General features: G+C 34.7%; 2 protein-coding genes across 2 annotated transcripts in view; one reads left to right on the top strand and one right to left on the bottom strand.

Annotated features, from left to right (window-relative positions):
• Positions 1-17,534, top strand: part of LOC115443018 (RNA-binding protein fusilli) — a 173,842-nt gene that overhangs the window by 64,240 nt on the left and 92,068 nt on the right. The gene's annotated exons all lie outside the window — the stretch shown is intronic.
• On the bottom strand, positions 6,931-9,141 carry LOC115446198. The gene has a single exon (XM_037441048.1). It carries the CDS (start codon positions 8,428-8,430, stop codon positions 7,684-7,686), a length of 747 nt encoding a protein of 248 aa, XP_037296945.1. The 5' UTR covers positions 8,431-9,141; the 3' UTR covers positions 6,931-7,683.

The raw sequence follows: 17,534 nt of genomic DNA, 5'->3' as shown, positions 1-17,534 counted from the left end.
AAATACTTTTTTTTTTTTCATATCGCGATTTGCACGTTTTTAATGGGCATATTAGTGTACTGGGTCATTTTAAATTGCGTTACTAAACAAAACCACATACGTCTTCTCCTTTGCTGACATTGTGCTAAAAATCATCCATTAATAACGAATATTTTCACCAAGAAATTCTGTTTAATGTCAGGTATACAGGGTTAATTATCACAACTGCTGAAGGTACATAAAGATTTCAATTATCGAACCCAGTCGCCATTTTGTAGCTATCAAAATTGGACCAATCAGATTAAAGTATTTTTGACATGCTCACAAATGGCTTCGTTTGATTGGATTATTTTCTGTAATGGTTCGATGATTAAAATTGGTATCGTTTATGGAAATCAGACGTTCGTAGTTAAACTAAATCGATGTAAATTGGTTAATTAGTGACAATAAATAAATGTATAGATAAATATTCCCAGATAAAGAAAACCTTGACTATAAAATGAGTAATTAAAGTTGCATCGATGATAATTTCGATTAAAATCTCATTTTTATTACCCCCTAGTAGTATTTCAACCTCTTTTTACGGATAGGTCTTTCGTATGCGAGCCTAGGCAGTAGCGGTCTTAGGGAGGAGGTGAAACGGGAAACCGCCCAAGGTCTTGCGCTATGAGTTGGCAGGGCCATTTTTTTTATCACCATAATATCCTTTTTTATGCTTCCGTCCAGGGCCCTATTGAAAGAGGCCGTGACTGAGTCTCGGCAGTTTTCTTTAGTTTTGGTTGGTCCTGCTTACTGTTAAGTGAACTTTGCCCTTATTACTTAGAGCAATTAATATTTATATGTTTTACATATAATCACTTTTAGTACGTATCAAAATGATTAAATTATCAAAACCGTAACTACAAGTACGTAATGAAGACTAAGTAAAATTTATTATCTTAAACCTAACCTGTTTCCCAACAATTTAGACTCCAATCCATTGACCCTTGTGTAATAATTAAAATTAATTTCAGGTATCAAATCGCTAGGACCGTTTACTGCGCTCATTATGAGGCCATAATGTGCAACATTGATGGCTCTAGTGAGACACGCACTTACAAGTGTAATAAACACGAATTGTGCTATAAAACATAATATTTTTATGCCTTATTGCATCTAACTTGCCGTCTTTTCTCAAGGGTATTGTATAGGAACTTTATAACACACATCACGCATTTATCCCAGAAGGGGTATTCAGAGGCGAAACGCGAGCATCCAATTTAAAAAAATAGAAAATTTTGTAAGTTAATAATCTATTAAGAATAAAAAAATTATAACCTTAATAATCGATATTTATTTTGCAAATAATATCATTGAAACAATTCCTAATTATAACCGACTTACAACTAACAAAAAAGAGGAGTTTGCAAGACGTATTCTTTTTTCTAAAAAATAAGTTTAATATAAGTACTAATTAGAACCTGATCGACCTCATTTGCATTTCATTTGCAAATAATATCATTCAGGACGGTTTACTTAATAAAAACAAGATAGATCTTTGGGTAAAATATTTTTTAAAAGTAGTTGTTAATCTTGTTTTTTTTATTTCTTTGAGTGTAGAGACGAGTCCGCCGTTTCCCCCATGGTAAGCGATACGACCGCCTATAAACACCATACAACACCTTCAATTACATGAATTATAAAGTATTGTTACACTGGCTACAATGTCTCAAACTGGTACACAACAGTAACTACACACTGCTGCTTGGCGGCAGAAATATACATTGCGGTGGTACCAGGCGGACTCTCACATATGACCTACCAACCATAGAAACATTTATAATATTCAACAAGGAACAGTCAAATGTCAAAGAACCCTAGTTTTCTAGGTTTGCAAAGGTGTGAATGGTTGAGATCGAGCGTAGTGAATTGAAAGCTCCATGTGAAATGCTACGACGATGTGCCATGTTGGTTCCAATAACACCTAATTGTGACTTTATAGTCCCACTTACATTATGTTTACAATGTTTATAACACGGATGGTGAACTAACGGCAGTGCCAGTAGTGCCAGACGAGAAAATAATTTAGAATTCCAAACAGGATATAGTTGGGCGGGAGGTTGGCGCAACTAAGGGGCCGTTCAAGTATTACGTAACGCAATCTTTGAAGAATTTTGACCCCCCACCCCCTCATGTATCGCCGTAACGTTTTCCTGTACGCCCCCGCCGCCCCTCAAAAAGTTATGTAATTCTAAAATAACATTTATTTTTCGCAAAGTACCGGCAAATCGCTAAAACACCTTTGTTAATGTTTTTTAAAGAAAAATCCAATATTACATAACGCGGTGTACGAACTCCACCTCTCGCGCCTGTAATGCGTTTTACAAGAACCCCTCTCCCCTCCAAATTTTATTTAAAAAAAAAAAAGTCCAATGTTACATAACGCGGTGTACGAACTCCACCTCCCGCGCCTGTAACGCATCGTAACGTTTTACATGGCCTCCCCTCGAAATTGTGTTACGTAAACGGCCCCTAAGCCCTGGATGGCACGTTTCATATACTTGAGGCACACCACCCACCCTAAAAGTGTAGTTCGATGCGGTCTCTCCCAGCCTTCTACGTTACACCACTATTTATATTAGTTTCGAATAAAAAAGTAACATTAAGTTATGTAAATTCAACCAAAAATATTACCGCATCAATACTGAGCGTATAAAAACAAACTTTATAAATATTATGAAAACGAGATGTTGAAAGTAGAACTCCTATAGATGTTTACGGCATAATCGTGGATCTTATAAAAATAGCAGCTCCACGTAACTTTATGAAATGCAGAGCAACTCCTTTCTCTTGATACAAAGGGCCTTGAATTCTTTCATATAATAATAATAATAATAATATCAGCCCTGTATTATATACTTGCCCACTGCTGAGCACGGGCCTCCTCTACTACTAAGAGGGATTAGGCCTTAGTCCACCACGCTAGCCAAGTGCGGATTGGTAGACTTCACACACCTTCGAAATTCCTACAGAGAACTTCTTAGATGTGCAGGTTTCCTCACGATGTTTCCCTTCACCGTTAAAGCAAGCGATAATTCACAATGAATACACACATAAAACTTAGAAAAGTCAGAGGTGTGTGCCCTTGAGTTTCGAACCTGCGGACATTCGTCTTAGCAGTCCGTTCCACACCCAACTAGGCTATAGCCGCTTTTTTTTTCATATACTTTCATATATAATAATTTATTTTTTTGGGTACGGCCACGACAAAGTGACCCACTTGATGGTAGTGAGCAGGGTTCAGTCAATGTCGACTGACAAGATAAACCCCATCGCCAGTCGACACAGTTATGGCGGCCCGTCTGAACTGTTTCCGGGACGTGATGCTTATGAGGCCACTGTAGGGTTTTACGTATTGTATATGGCGCTACTCGAGCGGATACAAATATCCTAACAGGACTAGGTATTTTTTCGAAAAATTAATTACTAATTTTTGGAGTTATATAAATACTTCGAAAGCATTAAACACATTATTAAGAGTGCTGGAACTCAACAAGGAACCAGCGATCTTCGAGTACAAGTTTTCTTATTGGCACATATATCAATCCACCAATTAGTCTGTTACCATCCACTGTTGAACTTAGGCCTGCCCAACCATCCCAGTCTTGAACAGGATAACTATCCATTGACACTCATATACAAGATTAGAAAACCCAAGTAAATTTCGTTGAGGATCACTAATAGTAGTTTTCAATAAACGATCTCGATCTCAATCTTCAATCCGATTCCGGCAACGAACCAATCAAAATAACTCATTTGTAAGCTTGTCAAAAAACTTTGTTCTAATTGGTCCTTTTTGAAATAAGTCGTTTATTGAAAATGGTGGTCACAAGGTAGATGTTACTATATGTTAAACATAATATAAAAAAAAAACAAGAAAATTAACCTATGCTTGCAATTATTAATATAGCCTTATATAATTAAATTGACATAAACAAGAAGATAATATAATTATTTCTATGAATCTTATAAAAAATTAGCTAACCATAGTACAGCTCACAGCTTCCGTTTAAGTGCAATAACGATTATAATAAAGTCATTATTAAGAATAACCATTATAGGCTACTGGTCATTCGGAACGATGATCACGTCAATGTTAATCGGTTTTATGGTCTAGCAATTGCGCGTATTGCCGCAAATTGGTATTTATAAATAAATGATAGTAGCTTTTGTCACAGGTCATAGTTGTAATTAAAATGTAGGCATACAAGCTTGAGAGAGGATGTGACCTGTGATAAATAGGCTTCTCAAATTAATAATATATGTGTTATCACATTGTTAGAACACTGGAGCGACTTTGATTAAATTCAAAGTAATATCACTGACTACAGTAACATTTTCACAAATATTTCACCAACTAACCGACTAGTACGATTGTCAACGAGCAACTGGTCGCCCGGTTTGTTAAACGCTCAGTGTTTTTATAGCAAAAAGTGTTACAAATACCCTCACATAAATATTTTTATCCTAGCAATATATTTCTTAATTTTGTGAAGTCTGTCAATCCATACTAGGCCAGCGCGGAGGGCTAAGGCCAAATCTTCTTAATAGTCGAGGCGGCACGTGCCCAGTAGTGGGACAGTATTTATAATAATAATAATAATAATATAGCCCTTTATTCAGATCCTACAATTACATAAAAGAGAAATACATGAAAAAAACTTAAATATTAGTGCTATCCTTAATCTAGTCTTTTATTTGGAGTTTTCTTATTTTTTGCAGATCTGTTTGCCAGTCGGCAAAGGCCTCCTCCAACCTTTTCCACTCGCGTCTTTCTTGGGCCACTCTGTTCCAAGTGACGCCTGCCACTCTGCCTGATGTCATCGTCCCACCTTTTTTGTGGTCTTCCTCTTTTCCTTTTTCCTTCTCTTGGATACCATTGCGTCACATTTTTGCTCCATTTATCTCTTCCTCTTATCATGTGCCCCGCCCATCGCCACTTCAATCTTCTAATTTTGTATGTTATATCTGTAACCTTTGTTTTGCTTCTTATTACACAGTTTCTCAGTCGGTCTGATTTTTCACATTCATCATGCTTCTTTCCATTGCGTATTGACATGTTGCAAGTTTGTTAGTCATGTTTTGTGACAAGGTCCATGTTTGACTGCCGTACATCAGAACTGGTAATATGCAGGTGTTAAAAGTTTGCTTTTTATATTAATATGCAGGTTTTTATCCTTCATAATCTCTTTTAAAGCCCAGTACCTTTTCCAGCCATTGGTTATTCTTCTTTCAACTTCTTTGCGCATTGGGTTATCATGTGTTATTACTTGTCCCAGATAAATATATTCTTCTGTATACTCGATTGGATTACTCCCTAAGTTTATAGCTGTTCTCTCTCCGTTAGTCATCACCCTAGTTTTTCTGGGTTCAGTTGTAACCCCGCCTTCTCGCTTTCCGTAGCCAAATCGTTTATCATTTTTGTTAGATCTTCTGGAGTTTTTGCAAATAGCACAATGTCATCTGCAAATCTCAAATGAGTTAGTGAGAGACCATCTACGTTAATACCGAGATTTTCCCAATGAAGACCTCTGAATATTGACTCAAGTACCGCCGAGAATAATTTTGGTGACAGAGGATCTCCTTGTCGTACACCTTTGCCGATTTTGAAACGTTCGCCTTTCTTTTCCAGTTGTATTCTTGCTGTACTCTTACTGTAAACGTTTTTATTAAGCGGATATACTTGTGGTCAATTCCTTGTTCTTTTAATGACTCCCATATCTTTGCGTGAAATAAAGAATCGAATGCCTTACTGTAGTCGATGAATGCTATGTAGTAGGTACATTGGTATTCTTTGTACTTCTCCATGACTTGGCGTACTACGTGAATGTGGTCGAGCACTGAGTAGTCTTTGCGAAAACCCGCCTGCTCAATGGGTTGGTGTTCGTCTAGTATTTTCTCCATCCGATTTAGTATGATCTTAGCAAATACTTTATATAAATTGGACATTAGGCTAATGGGGCGGTAGTTCCCGATTTCATATTTGTCTCCTTTCTTATATAGAAGAATAATGTTTGATTCTGTCCATTGCTGTGGGATAATTTCAGTGATCAGTATCTCGTTGAATATGTCGGTAAGGACCGGTGCTATAACTTCTTTACTTTCTTTTAGGATTTCATTGTTTATACCATCGGGTCCTGGTGCCTTGTCTCTCTTTTGACTATCTATAGCGTTCATTACTTCGCTCTGAAGAATTTTAGGGACATTTGAGGTTTCCTCTAAGTCGTCTTCGTCTTGGGCAGTGTTGCGTTCGTATATCTTTCTGTAATAAGATGTGGCAATTCCTAAGATGTTTTTTTCTGTGGTGGATGTATTCTCCGCTGTCGTTTTTAATTCTTGCGATCCAATCTTTTGAGTTTGTTAATTCCTTGTTAGCTTTTTTAACACCTCCTGTTTTGATTACATGTTTTTCAATAATTTCCATTCTTCTTTTTTTGCTGTCTTTTCTTATGCTCTCGTTAATGTCTTTACTGATTTTCGCTATGTGCTTTCTTCTGTCGTTTATATCTTTTGTGTTGATTAGCTGGTTTCTTTGTTCTAGCAATTTTATAGTACCAGTGGTAAACACGTTCCTCGGATCAGATTTTATCTTACTTATGTGTTGTAGTTGAACTTTAATAGTAGTCTCTATCCAGTTGTATTTTTCCTGAGTTCCCACGGTCTTTGTGTAATCTCCTAGGTCTTTAAATTTCTCTTCTAGGGTGAGTGCGAGTTGCTCCTTTTGTTGCTTGCTGAGCTTACTAGTTGTTAGTTCCTGTCTCGGTCTAGGTTTTTGGTTGTACTGATTTTAGTTCAGCTCTAATTAGTCTGTGGTTGGTATTGAAGTTAAACTTGTTGATGACATCAAAATTTGTAAAACAGTTGTTTCTATTGGTAATTATGAAATCTATTTGATTTTTTGTTTTCCCCCTCTGGTGAAATCCATGTCCACATCTTCTTTTTGTTTTTCTTGTACACTGAGTTTAAAATGGTTAATTTATTTTCTAGCGTGAAGTTTATAAGCTTTTCTCCATTTCTGCTTCTAGTTTTATTTCTGTATATGAATGGTCCTAATGCTGTTTCCTCTCCTGGGCGTCTAGTTCCAATTTGGCCATTGAAGTCACCCATGATGATCAAGTTTTTGTGGGCCTGTTCTTGGATAGTGTTATTTAGGTCAAGGTAGAATTTCTCTATGGTGTCTAAGTCCGATTTTTCTGTTGGTGAATATATTTGTAAAATAGACCAAGGATCTTTATACCCCGGTAGTTTTAGGTTCATCATTGCTATGCGTTCCGAGATTCCGATAAATCCTTCAATTGATTTTTCAAGATATTTTTTCACGATAAAACCAACGCCATGAAGGCCTGGCGTCGTTCCTATATGATACATTAAGAAGTCTGGTTCAGAGGTAATTTTTTCTCCCATTCGTCTTACTTCGCTGAGGCCCAGGATATCCCATTTAATTTGTTTTAACGCATTTTTTAGTTCTATAAGATTTTCTTCATTTCTCAGCGTGCGCACGTTAAGGGCTGCGACGTAAATATTTGTTTCTTTGTAATTTCTATGTGTTGTTGGAGGGTTATGGTCTTTGTCCCCCACGAGGACCAGTCGGCTTGGGGGAAGATGTATTTTTTCTGTTTGTTTATTTTCGTAGTTTGTTTGGGTTTTCCATTTCTCGATTGATTGCTATTGTTTATTGGATATAGGTTTGCTTGTCAGAGAATTCGATCTGGGTCTCGTTGCATCGAAAGCATGCATCCTGTTATTTTTAGCAGAGTTTAGGTTAAGTTGTTTTTTGGGTTGGGTTTTGGATGGTGATGGTGAGGTAGTTGGCTCCCTTTTCCTTTTTTCTGCGTTGGGTTCTTTAACTACTAGTTTGTCGTAATTCAGAAAAGCTATATTTCCTTTCTCTCTCTCTTCTTTTAAAAGTGGTAGCAGTGCTTTCCTTTTCTCCAAAACTTCCTTTGAGTAATCTTCTGATATATAAATTTTCTTTAGATTTTTCCTGTTCTTCATTATTTCATCTTTTTTCCATGTGTTTATAAAAGAGCATAGCACCGGCCTTGGTTTATTCTGAACTTTATTTTTTCCCAGTCTGTATAAATTGTTTATTTCGAATTGCTCCATATTTATGTTGAGGTCTTCTTTCAGGATAACCTTGACACTTTTAAATAGCTCTGATATCGAGTTTTCTCCCTCTTCCAGCCCGAAAATAATAATGTTGTTACCTTTCTTTTCTCTTTTCAAATATTCTACCTCTTTCTCTAAATCGCAAACTTTTTGTTTTAATTGTTCATTTTCTTCAATAATAGGGTTAAGTTTTTCATCCATCCTATCCATTAGGTTTTTTGTAAGTGATTCGGTTAGCTCAACTGTTTGTTTTTGCATTTCTAATTTCATGTTGTTAAATAATAATTGAAATTGTTCCTCCATATTTTTAGTACAAGTACCGTGGAACGGAACGTATTATAAATCGTATTTATTATTTTCATGCACTTGCAACACTGGGGGTCAACCAATCGTTCACTCGCAGTTATACCAACTTAATGGTCTAACGTGAGGTATTTGTCATTCATTGCTTCAATGGCGGTAATGACAACTTAATAAATTGACGTTAGGTTCGTTCGTTGGAGGTAATGCCAACTTGACAGGATGACGTTAAGTATTTTGACAAAATTTATTTCGAACGATGTTAAATGTTCTAACCTCAAACTTTATTGTGGATTTTCTTCTGCACTTTAATGGATATATGTTGTTCGTAGCCCGGAGTTTTCTTTCTTCTGTGTTCACCGAAGTGCCACTTTGTGATTTACAGTAGTTTTGACGGCTAACACGGCTTCACACTATTTATTTAAAATGATTTGTTACGGATAGAATCTCAGTGATGTTTACGTTCCAGAGACCGGAAACGGAAAAAAACAGTATTTAATACATGGCATATTACTCTTAATTTTAAAAGTAATTATGTATTTTATCTATTTTATTTAAAAAATCATCAATGCATTTAAAAATGAACATAATACTCACCTTCTGATGGCGTGGCCCAAAAATAATAGGGAATTATCATTAGATTACAACTTTATATTAAAAAATAAAGTGCTGCATCTATCTAAACGTCTCAAAAACTACCAAACAGATTTTTATACTTTCTCTTATGGGATTCAAGAAGAAGATATGTACCTATAATTCGCTTACAGAAGTCGAGTCGCTTGTTATTCGTTAATTCATTTTACGGGACGGTTGTAAAATAATTTTTTCCTTAAAACTCTGCAGAGCCTGCATTATTCTTCTGTATTGTAGATGATTGGATAAAGAATACTCATTTGAAAAACAATTATACTTTCAAATTCAAATCATATTTATTGTGGTACATATGTAGGATTATGGTATTACACATTAATAATTATTACAGTACAGCTATGACCCGCTATAATAGCTTACAATAATTTAACATTCTAGAGAAAACTAAATACATTCTATACATTAGCATCATCAAGATAATTATTTAAACAGTAATAACATTTGACATGCAAAAATTCAAATAATTTGTTTAACTTCTAACTCTCCTCAACCCGATATTTTTATAAACATTAAAATTATTTTAAATCAAATGAGACTATCGAAAATTTACTTCTACATTTTACTTAGCGAAGCAGTACATGTCTATTAACTCATTCAAATAAATTTTAAAGACATTCATGGGTTCAATATAAGGTGAATAAATATAAAATGTCACGATGTTTTTATGCGAAATCATAATTCGTGCCCAAAAGGGCAAATGTTTCGTCACGTTTGGAACGAGGACAAAGTTTGACCACAAAAACTGTTATGGACAAAAAGTACTTGAATTTTTTATTACTTAACTGCATCGGATGTATGCCAATCTCGTAGGGTTTGAAATAATAAAATTATCTTCGGTTGCTTCGTAGAAATCTTTATTGTTCAAAAGTTAAATGGAAGTAAAATAAGTTTTTTATAAGATTACATGTGGATTACTTTATGAAAGATCATGTTTTCCTTTGGAATTCATGGCTGGAGCATCAAATTAACTTACCAGTTCCTTGGATTTTTTTTTATTTCTTTGAATGACAAGACGAGCTTGCCGTTCGCCTGATGGTGAGCGGTACAACCGCCTATAAACAATAGAAACACCATCCAACACCTTGAATTATAAAATATTGTTTGGTATTCCACCGCGCTCGCCATCCTGAGACATGAGATGTTATGTCCAGTAGTTGCACTGGCTACAATGTCCTTCCAACCGGAACACAACGGTGACTAGAAACTGCTGCTTAGGGGCAGAAATAGATATTGCGGTCGTACCTACCCAGGCGGACTCTTACATATGACAGACTTACCACCAATATGTTACTGGGCGTGCCTCAACCAATTCCAATCCATGGCAAATTAGGTGTGTTTGCCATCTTTCAAAATGAATTGGTCGAACTAAAAATTTCAATCATAACCTCTTTGAAACATGGAGGCTACAACATCTATCTTACTATAAAGCTTGTGTTGAAATGCCGTTTTATAACGCAAACATTAAAAAGCCGCCATATTGTTAGTTGTAACTGCGCATGCTCAGGAAATGACTTGCGGTCGGCAGACACGCGACTACACCCACTTACCTGGACTTCTACACGGGGTTTTCCCGCTTTGAATAAGATATAAATAATGGTACATTATCGTAGTAAAACCGGTTGCAATATTAAAAGATGTATTTTTAACGGATATACTAAAGTGACTCAGTGCAGCCGATGGTAAGTGAATTAGGGTTCAGATAGAGTGTCGTCTAAGGACAAATATGTTTCAGTGTAATGTGAAAATGAGACTGTCTCGATGGCGTACTGGTACTGCCTGCGCAATACTACTGCGGTCTGAGGTCCTGGGTTCGAATCTCGGGTCGGGCAAATTGATATTTGATATTTCTACTCAGTATTAGTCCGGAGCTCTCCCCCTATCACATGATGGGACGGAACACACTTGGCGAAAAGTGGGTGCCCTGGTTGCGCCTCTGCATACCACTTCGGGTATAAATGCGTCATTGTGTAATGTGAAAATGAATCGAGAGTGAAAGGAGCAAAATTGATTTTACCAGATTTATTATTGTTGAAGTCAATCACATGGGTATTAAAATTGCTGGATAGGTATATTGCATAGCTATACCAACATTATAAAGAAGAATAGTTTGCATGTGGGTTTGTAGGGATAATCTCTGGAACTTACTGAACCTATTTTGAAAATTCTTTCACTAATAGGAAGTTACGTTATTCATGAGTGTTACAGGCTACTTTTTATTCCATAGATTGAGAAAAAAACGTCTATTTAAAAATATGTTTTGGAAACTTAACTTCCTACAGGGCACAAAAATATTTTTCCACTCGAATTAACTAAAAATACTATCGACATGACCTGGCGATCTCAGAAATTAGTATTTGGTTTCAAACGTCATTACATACCATAAATATTCAAAAATAATAAAACAGAATATAAAACCAGATCTCACTGCAAGGTGGGGGATTATTGTACGTTGTTTTTGTTTGCCGGCTCTTTCCTAATACTAATCGCTATACACCACAAAACAACGTCTCCATCCTCTTACATGAAACAGACATTTCGACCTGAACAAGCGTCCTCGAACTATCAGAATATATGACAACACAATAGCCGTTTCCCACGCCACCAAACGAACACAAAAAAACAATAGCAAATTTGGCAACGTTTCATACAAAATTCTGACATGGATATTTTTGGAAACAGCGCAACTGATTGTAAAAACATAAGTAGCTAACGATTACTTATATCTAGCTGTAATGAGAGAGTTTAAGATGTTTTCATGTTTGTAAGAATCGATATGTATGAACTACGTACTAGATTTGACGTTCCGAGCATTCACTGTGTTCAACTGAATTGTACTGCAATCCATTCAAAGTGACTTTAGTATGGTCAATATTTACAGCTTGCGGTTGTGTACTGAGTGGCGCTCATGATATTAGAACTCGAGTCTAAGTGTTAACCTGGATTTGAATAAAAAATATTAGTCAAATAAGCAAAATTATTTGTTGTTTAAGTGAATAAATAGGTTATAACAGTGACGTTTTGGTTGCCATTTTAGTTCGGATTTTGAACAAATAGTTTACATGGACGTTCGTGTCTATAGAACATACGTCAATGTTTGTAAGTTTGTAAATAGCTGGACAGATTTTGATTGAATTTGCAATATAGATAGATCTATTAGATGGACTTTTACTTCAAGAAAGGTCTAGCACGTAGGTAAAGAGCAAGAAGAACACCTAGTTATAAGTCAAAGATATTAAACTATATAATTAGTTATAGGCCGGACAACAGGGGCAATTTTTGACCCTAAAGTTATTACCAATTGGTAAGTCGCTGTCTTGTCTCTGTCATAGCGCGATAGCCTAGTTGGGTGTGGAAAGGACTGCTAAGATAAATGTCCACAGGTTCAAATACCAAGGGCACACACATCTGACTTTTCTAAAAAATCATGCGTGTATTCTTTGTGAATTTATCGTTCGCTTTAACGGTGAAGGAAAACATCGTGTGGAAACCTGCACATCTGAGAATTGAAGTTGTGTGAAGTCTACCACTCCGCACTAGGCCAGCGTGGTGGACTAAGGCCTAATCCCTCTCAATAGTAGAGGAGGCCCCTACTCAGCAGTTGGCAAGTATATAATACAGGGCTGATATTATTATTATTATTAAGTCGCTGTCTTATTTGAAATGTCAGTATGACAAGATGTCACAGCGTCCTTAGATATTAATACAAACATAATATATGTTCACAAAATATTCACTTCAAAAACGTGCAAGTTATGATATGGAAAGAATATAAAGTATTCTCCAAAGTATAATGAAAACTCTAAACTGGGAAAGAAAAGGAATTAATATAAAAGGAAAACTCCTGAGTAATCTTCGATTTGCGGATGACATCATACTCTTCTCTGAAACAGCATCTCAATTACAAATAATGATTACTGAATTAAATGAGGTAAGCAATAACATCGGCCTACAATTAAACGCTATAAAGACTAAAGTTATGACGAACCACCAAACTTTACCAATAACTGTTACTAACAATACACTAGAATACGTTCAGAGTTATGTTTACCTAGGACAACAAGTATCTTTTTTAAAGACAAGACATGAAGACGAGGTTAAAAGACGAGTTAATATAACCTGGAATAAATTCTGGAGCAATAAAGAAGCCCTAAAATCAAAACTTCCTATAAAACTTAAGAAAAAAATAATGGACTCATGTTTACTACCGTGTCTTACGTATGGCTGCCAAACATGGATATATAATAACTTCACTAAAAACAAAATACAAGTATGCCAAAGAGCAATGGAAAGGAGTTTACTGAATATACAAAGAAAACACAGGAAAAGAAACTCAGAAATACGAAAAACAACTAAAGTAATAGATGCTTTGGAACATTCTCAAAAATTAAAATGGAAATGGGCGGGTCATATTGCTCGCATGGACAAGGAAAAATGGACACAGAGAGTAACTACTTGGCAAGGACCAACAAATAAAAGGATGAGAGGTAGACCAAGAGAAAAATGGATTGATGAAATAAAAAGAATAGCTGGAGAAAACTGGATCACAAAAGCAAAAGATAGGGAAACATGGAACAAAATGGAGGAGGCCTTTACCCACTGAGGGGTCCATAAATATAGAATTAGGAAAATTAATTTTTAAATTGGAATTGTTTAATATTAAATCTTTATGCATGCAAATATTATGTAATTAGTAATTATAATTTAACATTAATGTTTTATAAATAATTTATTATGGAATAAAGAGGCTATAATAATAATAATAATAAAGTATTCTACATTGATGTTTTGCTATTTCACGGTAGATTGAGTAATACACAAGCGCATAATTTTAGTATGACAATCTTCCCAAAGTCCGCTCTATAATCTTAGAACTCTTTGTTATAAGTGTATACGTACAAAACTCCTAAAAAGACCGAGTATTCGCTGTATATATACAAGTCTAATTAAAGACACTGAATGACGCCGCATAATCTACTTTGTAGGGGTGTCAGTATTGAGTTTATTTAATTGTTATTAAATTAAACTAAACATTTAAAAGAAGAGATTTTTTTTTTATATGTTATTTAAGAAACTTTTTGTTAAGACGTATGTTGAAGTGGCGAACGGTGCATATGATCCGATTCCTGCCAGCCTCCCTTTATGTAGCATTTCTGTAGAATCTAATTATCATCAGAACGAATTGCAGACCGCATTTATGCATATAACCAATATGTTGTATCGGGTTCTCTTTCGGAAAATTTCACGATTAGCCACTAGTGCGTTAGAATATCTACTCCCAAAACCTGAAGCTAACACTGTTGTGATAATAAAGTCTACAATATGTAGTTATATAGGTACATAGTTAAAAGGTATTCAATTTTATAAGTCATCATAAAACACTTCACGCAATATTAAAAAAGACCTAATTAGCAAAATAAACATACTTTACGTTCTAAATTGCTTCGTCTGGTCAAACCTGTTTCTCATTGAGTTAACTAATGTGATAGCTTCCGCCATTGTTTTTTCTAACCTCAATTCAATAAAATTATCACCTGTTTGGGCTTGACAAAAAATACTCACATTCAAAATATTAGTTAAGTTTAGGAAGTTCTAATTTAAGGCGTTATGTTTTAAAACGTGGGACTCATTTCGACTCAAGCATTTACACTAACTTCAATACCAGAGCAACAGCTTTATAGATATATCCAGTATATACATACAAAATGCATTCTATGACGTAAGCATTACGCGACCTCGTAATGACTAATCAGAATTTATTCATATTATTGCAGAATCTTTACATTGGACGCTATACAAACAATTTTATGGCCACAAATGTTGAAAATGGTGAGGTAATTAATGAATTTATACATAATAATCATTTAACATACACATGTGTGTAATAAATTTTTCATGTAATTGTTCGATAATTGGCATGTGCCGTAATCACTATTGGCCATAGACAAAGATGATTTAACATAAACTTCACTTTATGCGAATATAAAAAGGTTGAGAGTTTGAACCTTATTATTCGAGTAACCATAGATAATACGTATTTTTATGAAAGTAAGCATAAATATTTAACCTTTAGTAATATTTAAATAAGGTCGATATTAGGTATTTCCAAAGATATACTCGCTTATTGTAATATTAGGTAATAATCATATTTTACATCTCGCATAATTTTATAGATATGTATGTTCAATAGTAACAATATAAAAAAAAATTATATAGCCAGAAATATTTATCATGTCGGCAGCCCTGCTGTTTTCCCGCCATTGTCGCTGACATCTGACCGCAGCCGCATGCGCAATGCGTGCCGCGACCCGTTCCCCACTTTACATACAATGTACAAAAATCGCCCGCCAACGAATGTCGTAAACATTAACGCAAAAACTGTTGTTCAACGCTTTACATAAATATTTAATGGACATATTAGAAACTTTTGTTGGATGTGTTAAATAAAAACTGTCTGTTTTCTAAAAAAGAAATATGAAAGTGTTCTACATTTAAATTTATTATTTTAACGTCATTGTCGTTATTTCGTAGTCACCATTATTATGACGCAAATAATAGATTCGAAATTCAAAACTAGATTTAAAATTATAGCAAATAAAAACTGCAAGTTATTAATAAATTATTGCTAATCACACAGTATATTTACGCGTCATAAACAACATAGTAGCTTGAGATGTTCCATATATGTTAACGACTGGTTATATCTATTATATAACTAGCAAATTTAGACTCAGCGATGATATTCAGTAATAAGTATAAAATATATGAAATTCAAATGTAATTACTTCCACGCCGTCATCTGTCGGGTCAGCCATTCCTTCAAAGTCATGCAATGTCAATCCAATATATTTATAACAAAAATATTTATTTTACAGATAAACAACCCTTTAGTTATAGTAAAGATATTTTCTTAATTTGAGTAAACCATAATAACTTTATCAAATAAATTACTTTTAAGTAAGTACCTGCCATCTCGAGCTTGCTACTTTGGTTTGCACCTTGTATTCCTTATAAATTTTGCTCCTAATTTAGAACGTCCGTTGATTAATAAATAATTTTAATTGTTATTTAGAAATAATAATAATATTCTTATACATAGTTTTGACGTAACATAAGTGCAACTTTGTTCACCTCCGTAATAAATATCGTTTTTTTTTTTTCAAAATGTAAGTGACGTGGATTCCACGTGGACTCAAAATTAATTATAGGTATATTTATTATATGCGAGAATATTATCTAAAGACCATATTCATGTGTAATTAACCAAATTGAGAATATTAATTACAGCATTATTAATTTCAAAGACCTATTATGTTCCATACGCACACGACTACAATTAAATTGGAGGTTTTAATTTCCATTTAACGATTGTGATGTAAAGCATTTTCAAGAAAAACATTGGTCTTAACTTAATTTGCGTAATTATTGTTTGAGTAGAAATTAATCGTTAGTTTAAAATAATGGCGTCTAATATGTATTATGAACAAAAATATGGTAGTGTGGGTTACCATTTCTGGAAATATATCGTATATTGTCACATGGTGAAAACTTCCCTAAAGAGCCTAAATTAACAGGCCGGCATAATTATAAAGACTGTCGAGAAACGCAATATATTTTATGTATATTTAAATTATATTGTACGTAACTAAATCCAATGTTGTCACATTAACGTGTTCAGAAAAAACGATGACTAAAGAAATATGAATAAATATTCTAGGAATCAACCAGTTTATAAATAAAAATAACCGAACAAAAAAAAATAACTATCAGAATAACCTCCACTAAAGCTTGATGGATATTTAATACAGCCCACCACTTTAGGACGTTTGCATAAACAAATTCTAACCTCACACGCAATATTCTACTTATATTGGTTGTTATTTTTAGCTCAAAGTTTTTGTGTATATTAAGATTAAGCAATGTAATACGTAATTCTTAAAAAAATAGGACAGAGAATAACTTCATTTCTTGTTTAACAGTTAAAATCGACAAAAGAATACCGAAAAATAATAATTTTATTGCACGCTACCCCGTAACAGTAAGCAGTAGTCCGCCATGTTGGTTTAAAACAACAACAGTTAGCTGATTGGTTGAACCGTCGGACTGCCTAATCAGTGCGCGTTCTGATTGGTGGGAAACAATGCAACCCAGTTTGAAATTAGAACCGCGCGGATCGCGCTCTGTAGGGGCGATAAACAACGCGCACATAACGTAAATCATAATGTGATTTATATATTTTCTGTTGAAGTGTGCAACGGATAAAATTAACACATACTATGAAATAACGTATATTTTACGTAGTTTTATTTACATCACCTCATTGGCATAATGGCTGTGTATATGGCTGGGAATTGAGTTGTCCAGTTTTGATTCATACGTTGGGACATTTATGTCTTTATATAACACAATTTGCCCAGGATTAGATCCCCAAATTGGTTCCTAGACAGGCGCTCCAAAAA

The sequence above is a fragment of the Manduca sexta genome, chromosome 4, assembly GCF_014839805.1.
Source record: "Manduca sexta isolate Smith_Timp_Sample1 chromosome 4, JHU_Msex_v1.0, whole genome shotgun sequence".
In the NCBI taxonomy this organism is placed as follows: Eukaryota; Metazoa; Arthropoda; class Insecta; order Lepidoptera; family Sphingidae; genus Manduca; species Manduca sexta.
This window is presented reverse-complemented; position numbering and strand designations above follow the sequence as displayed.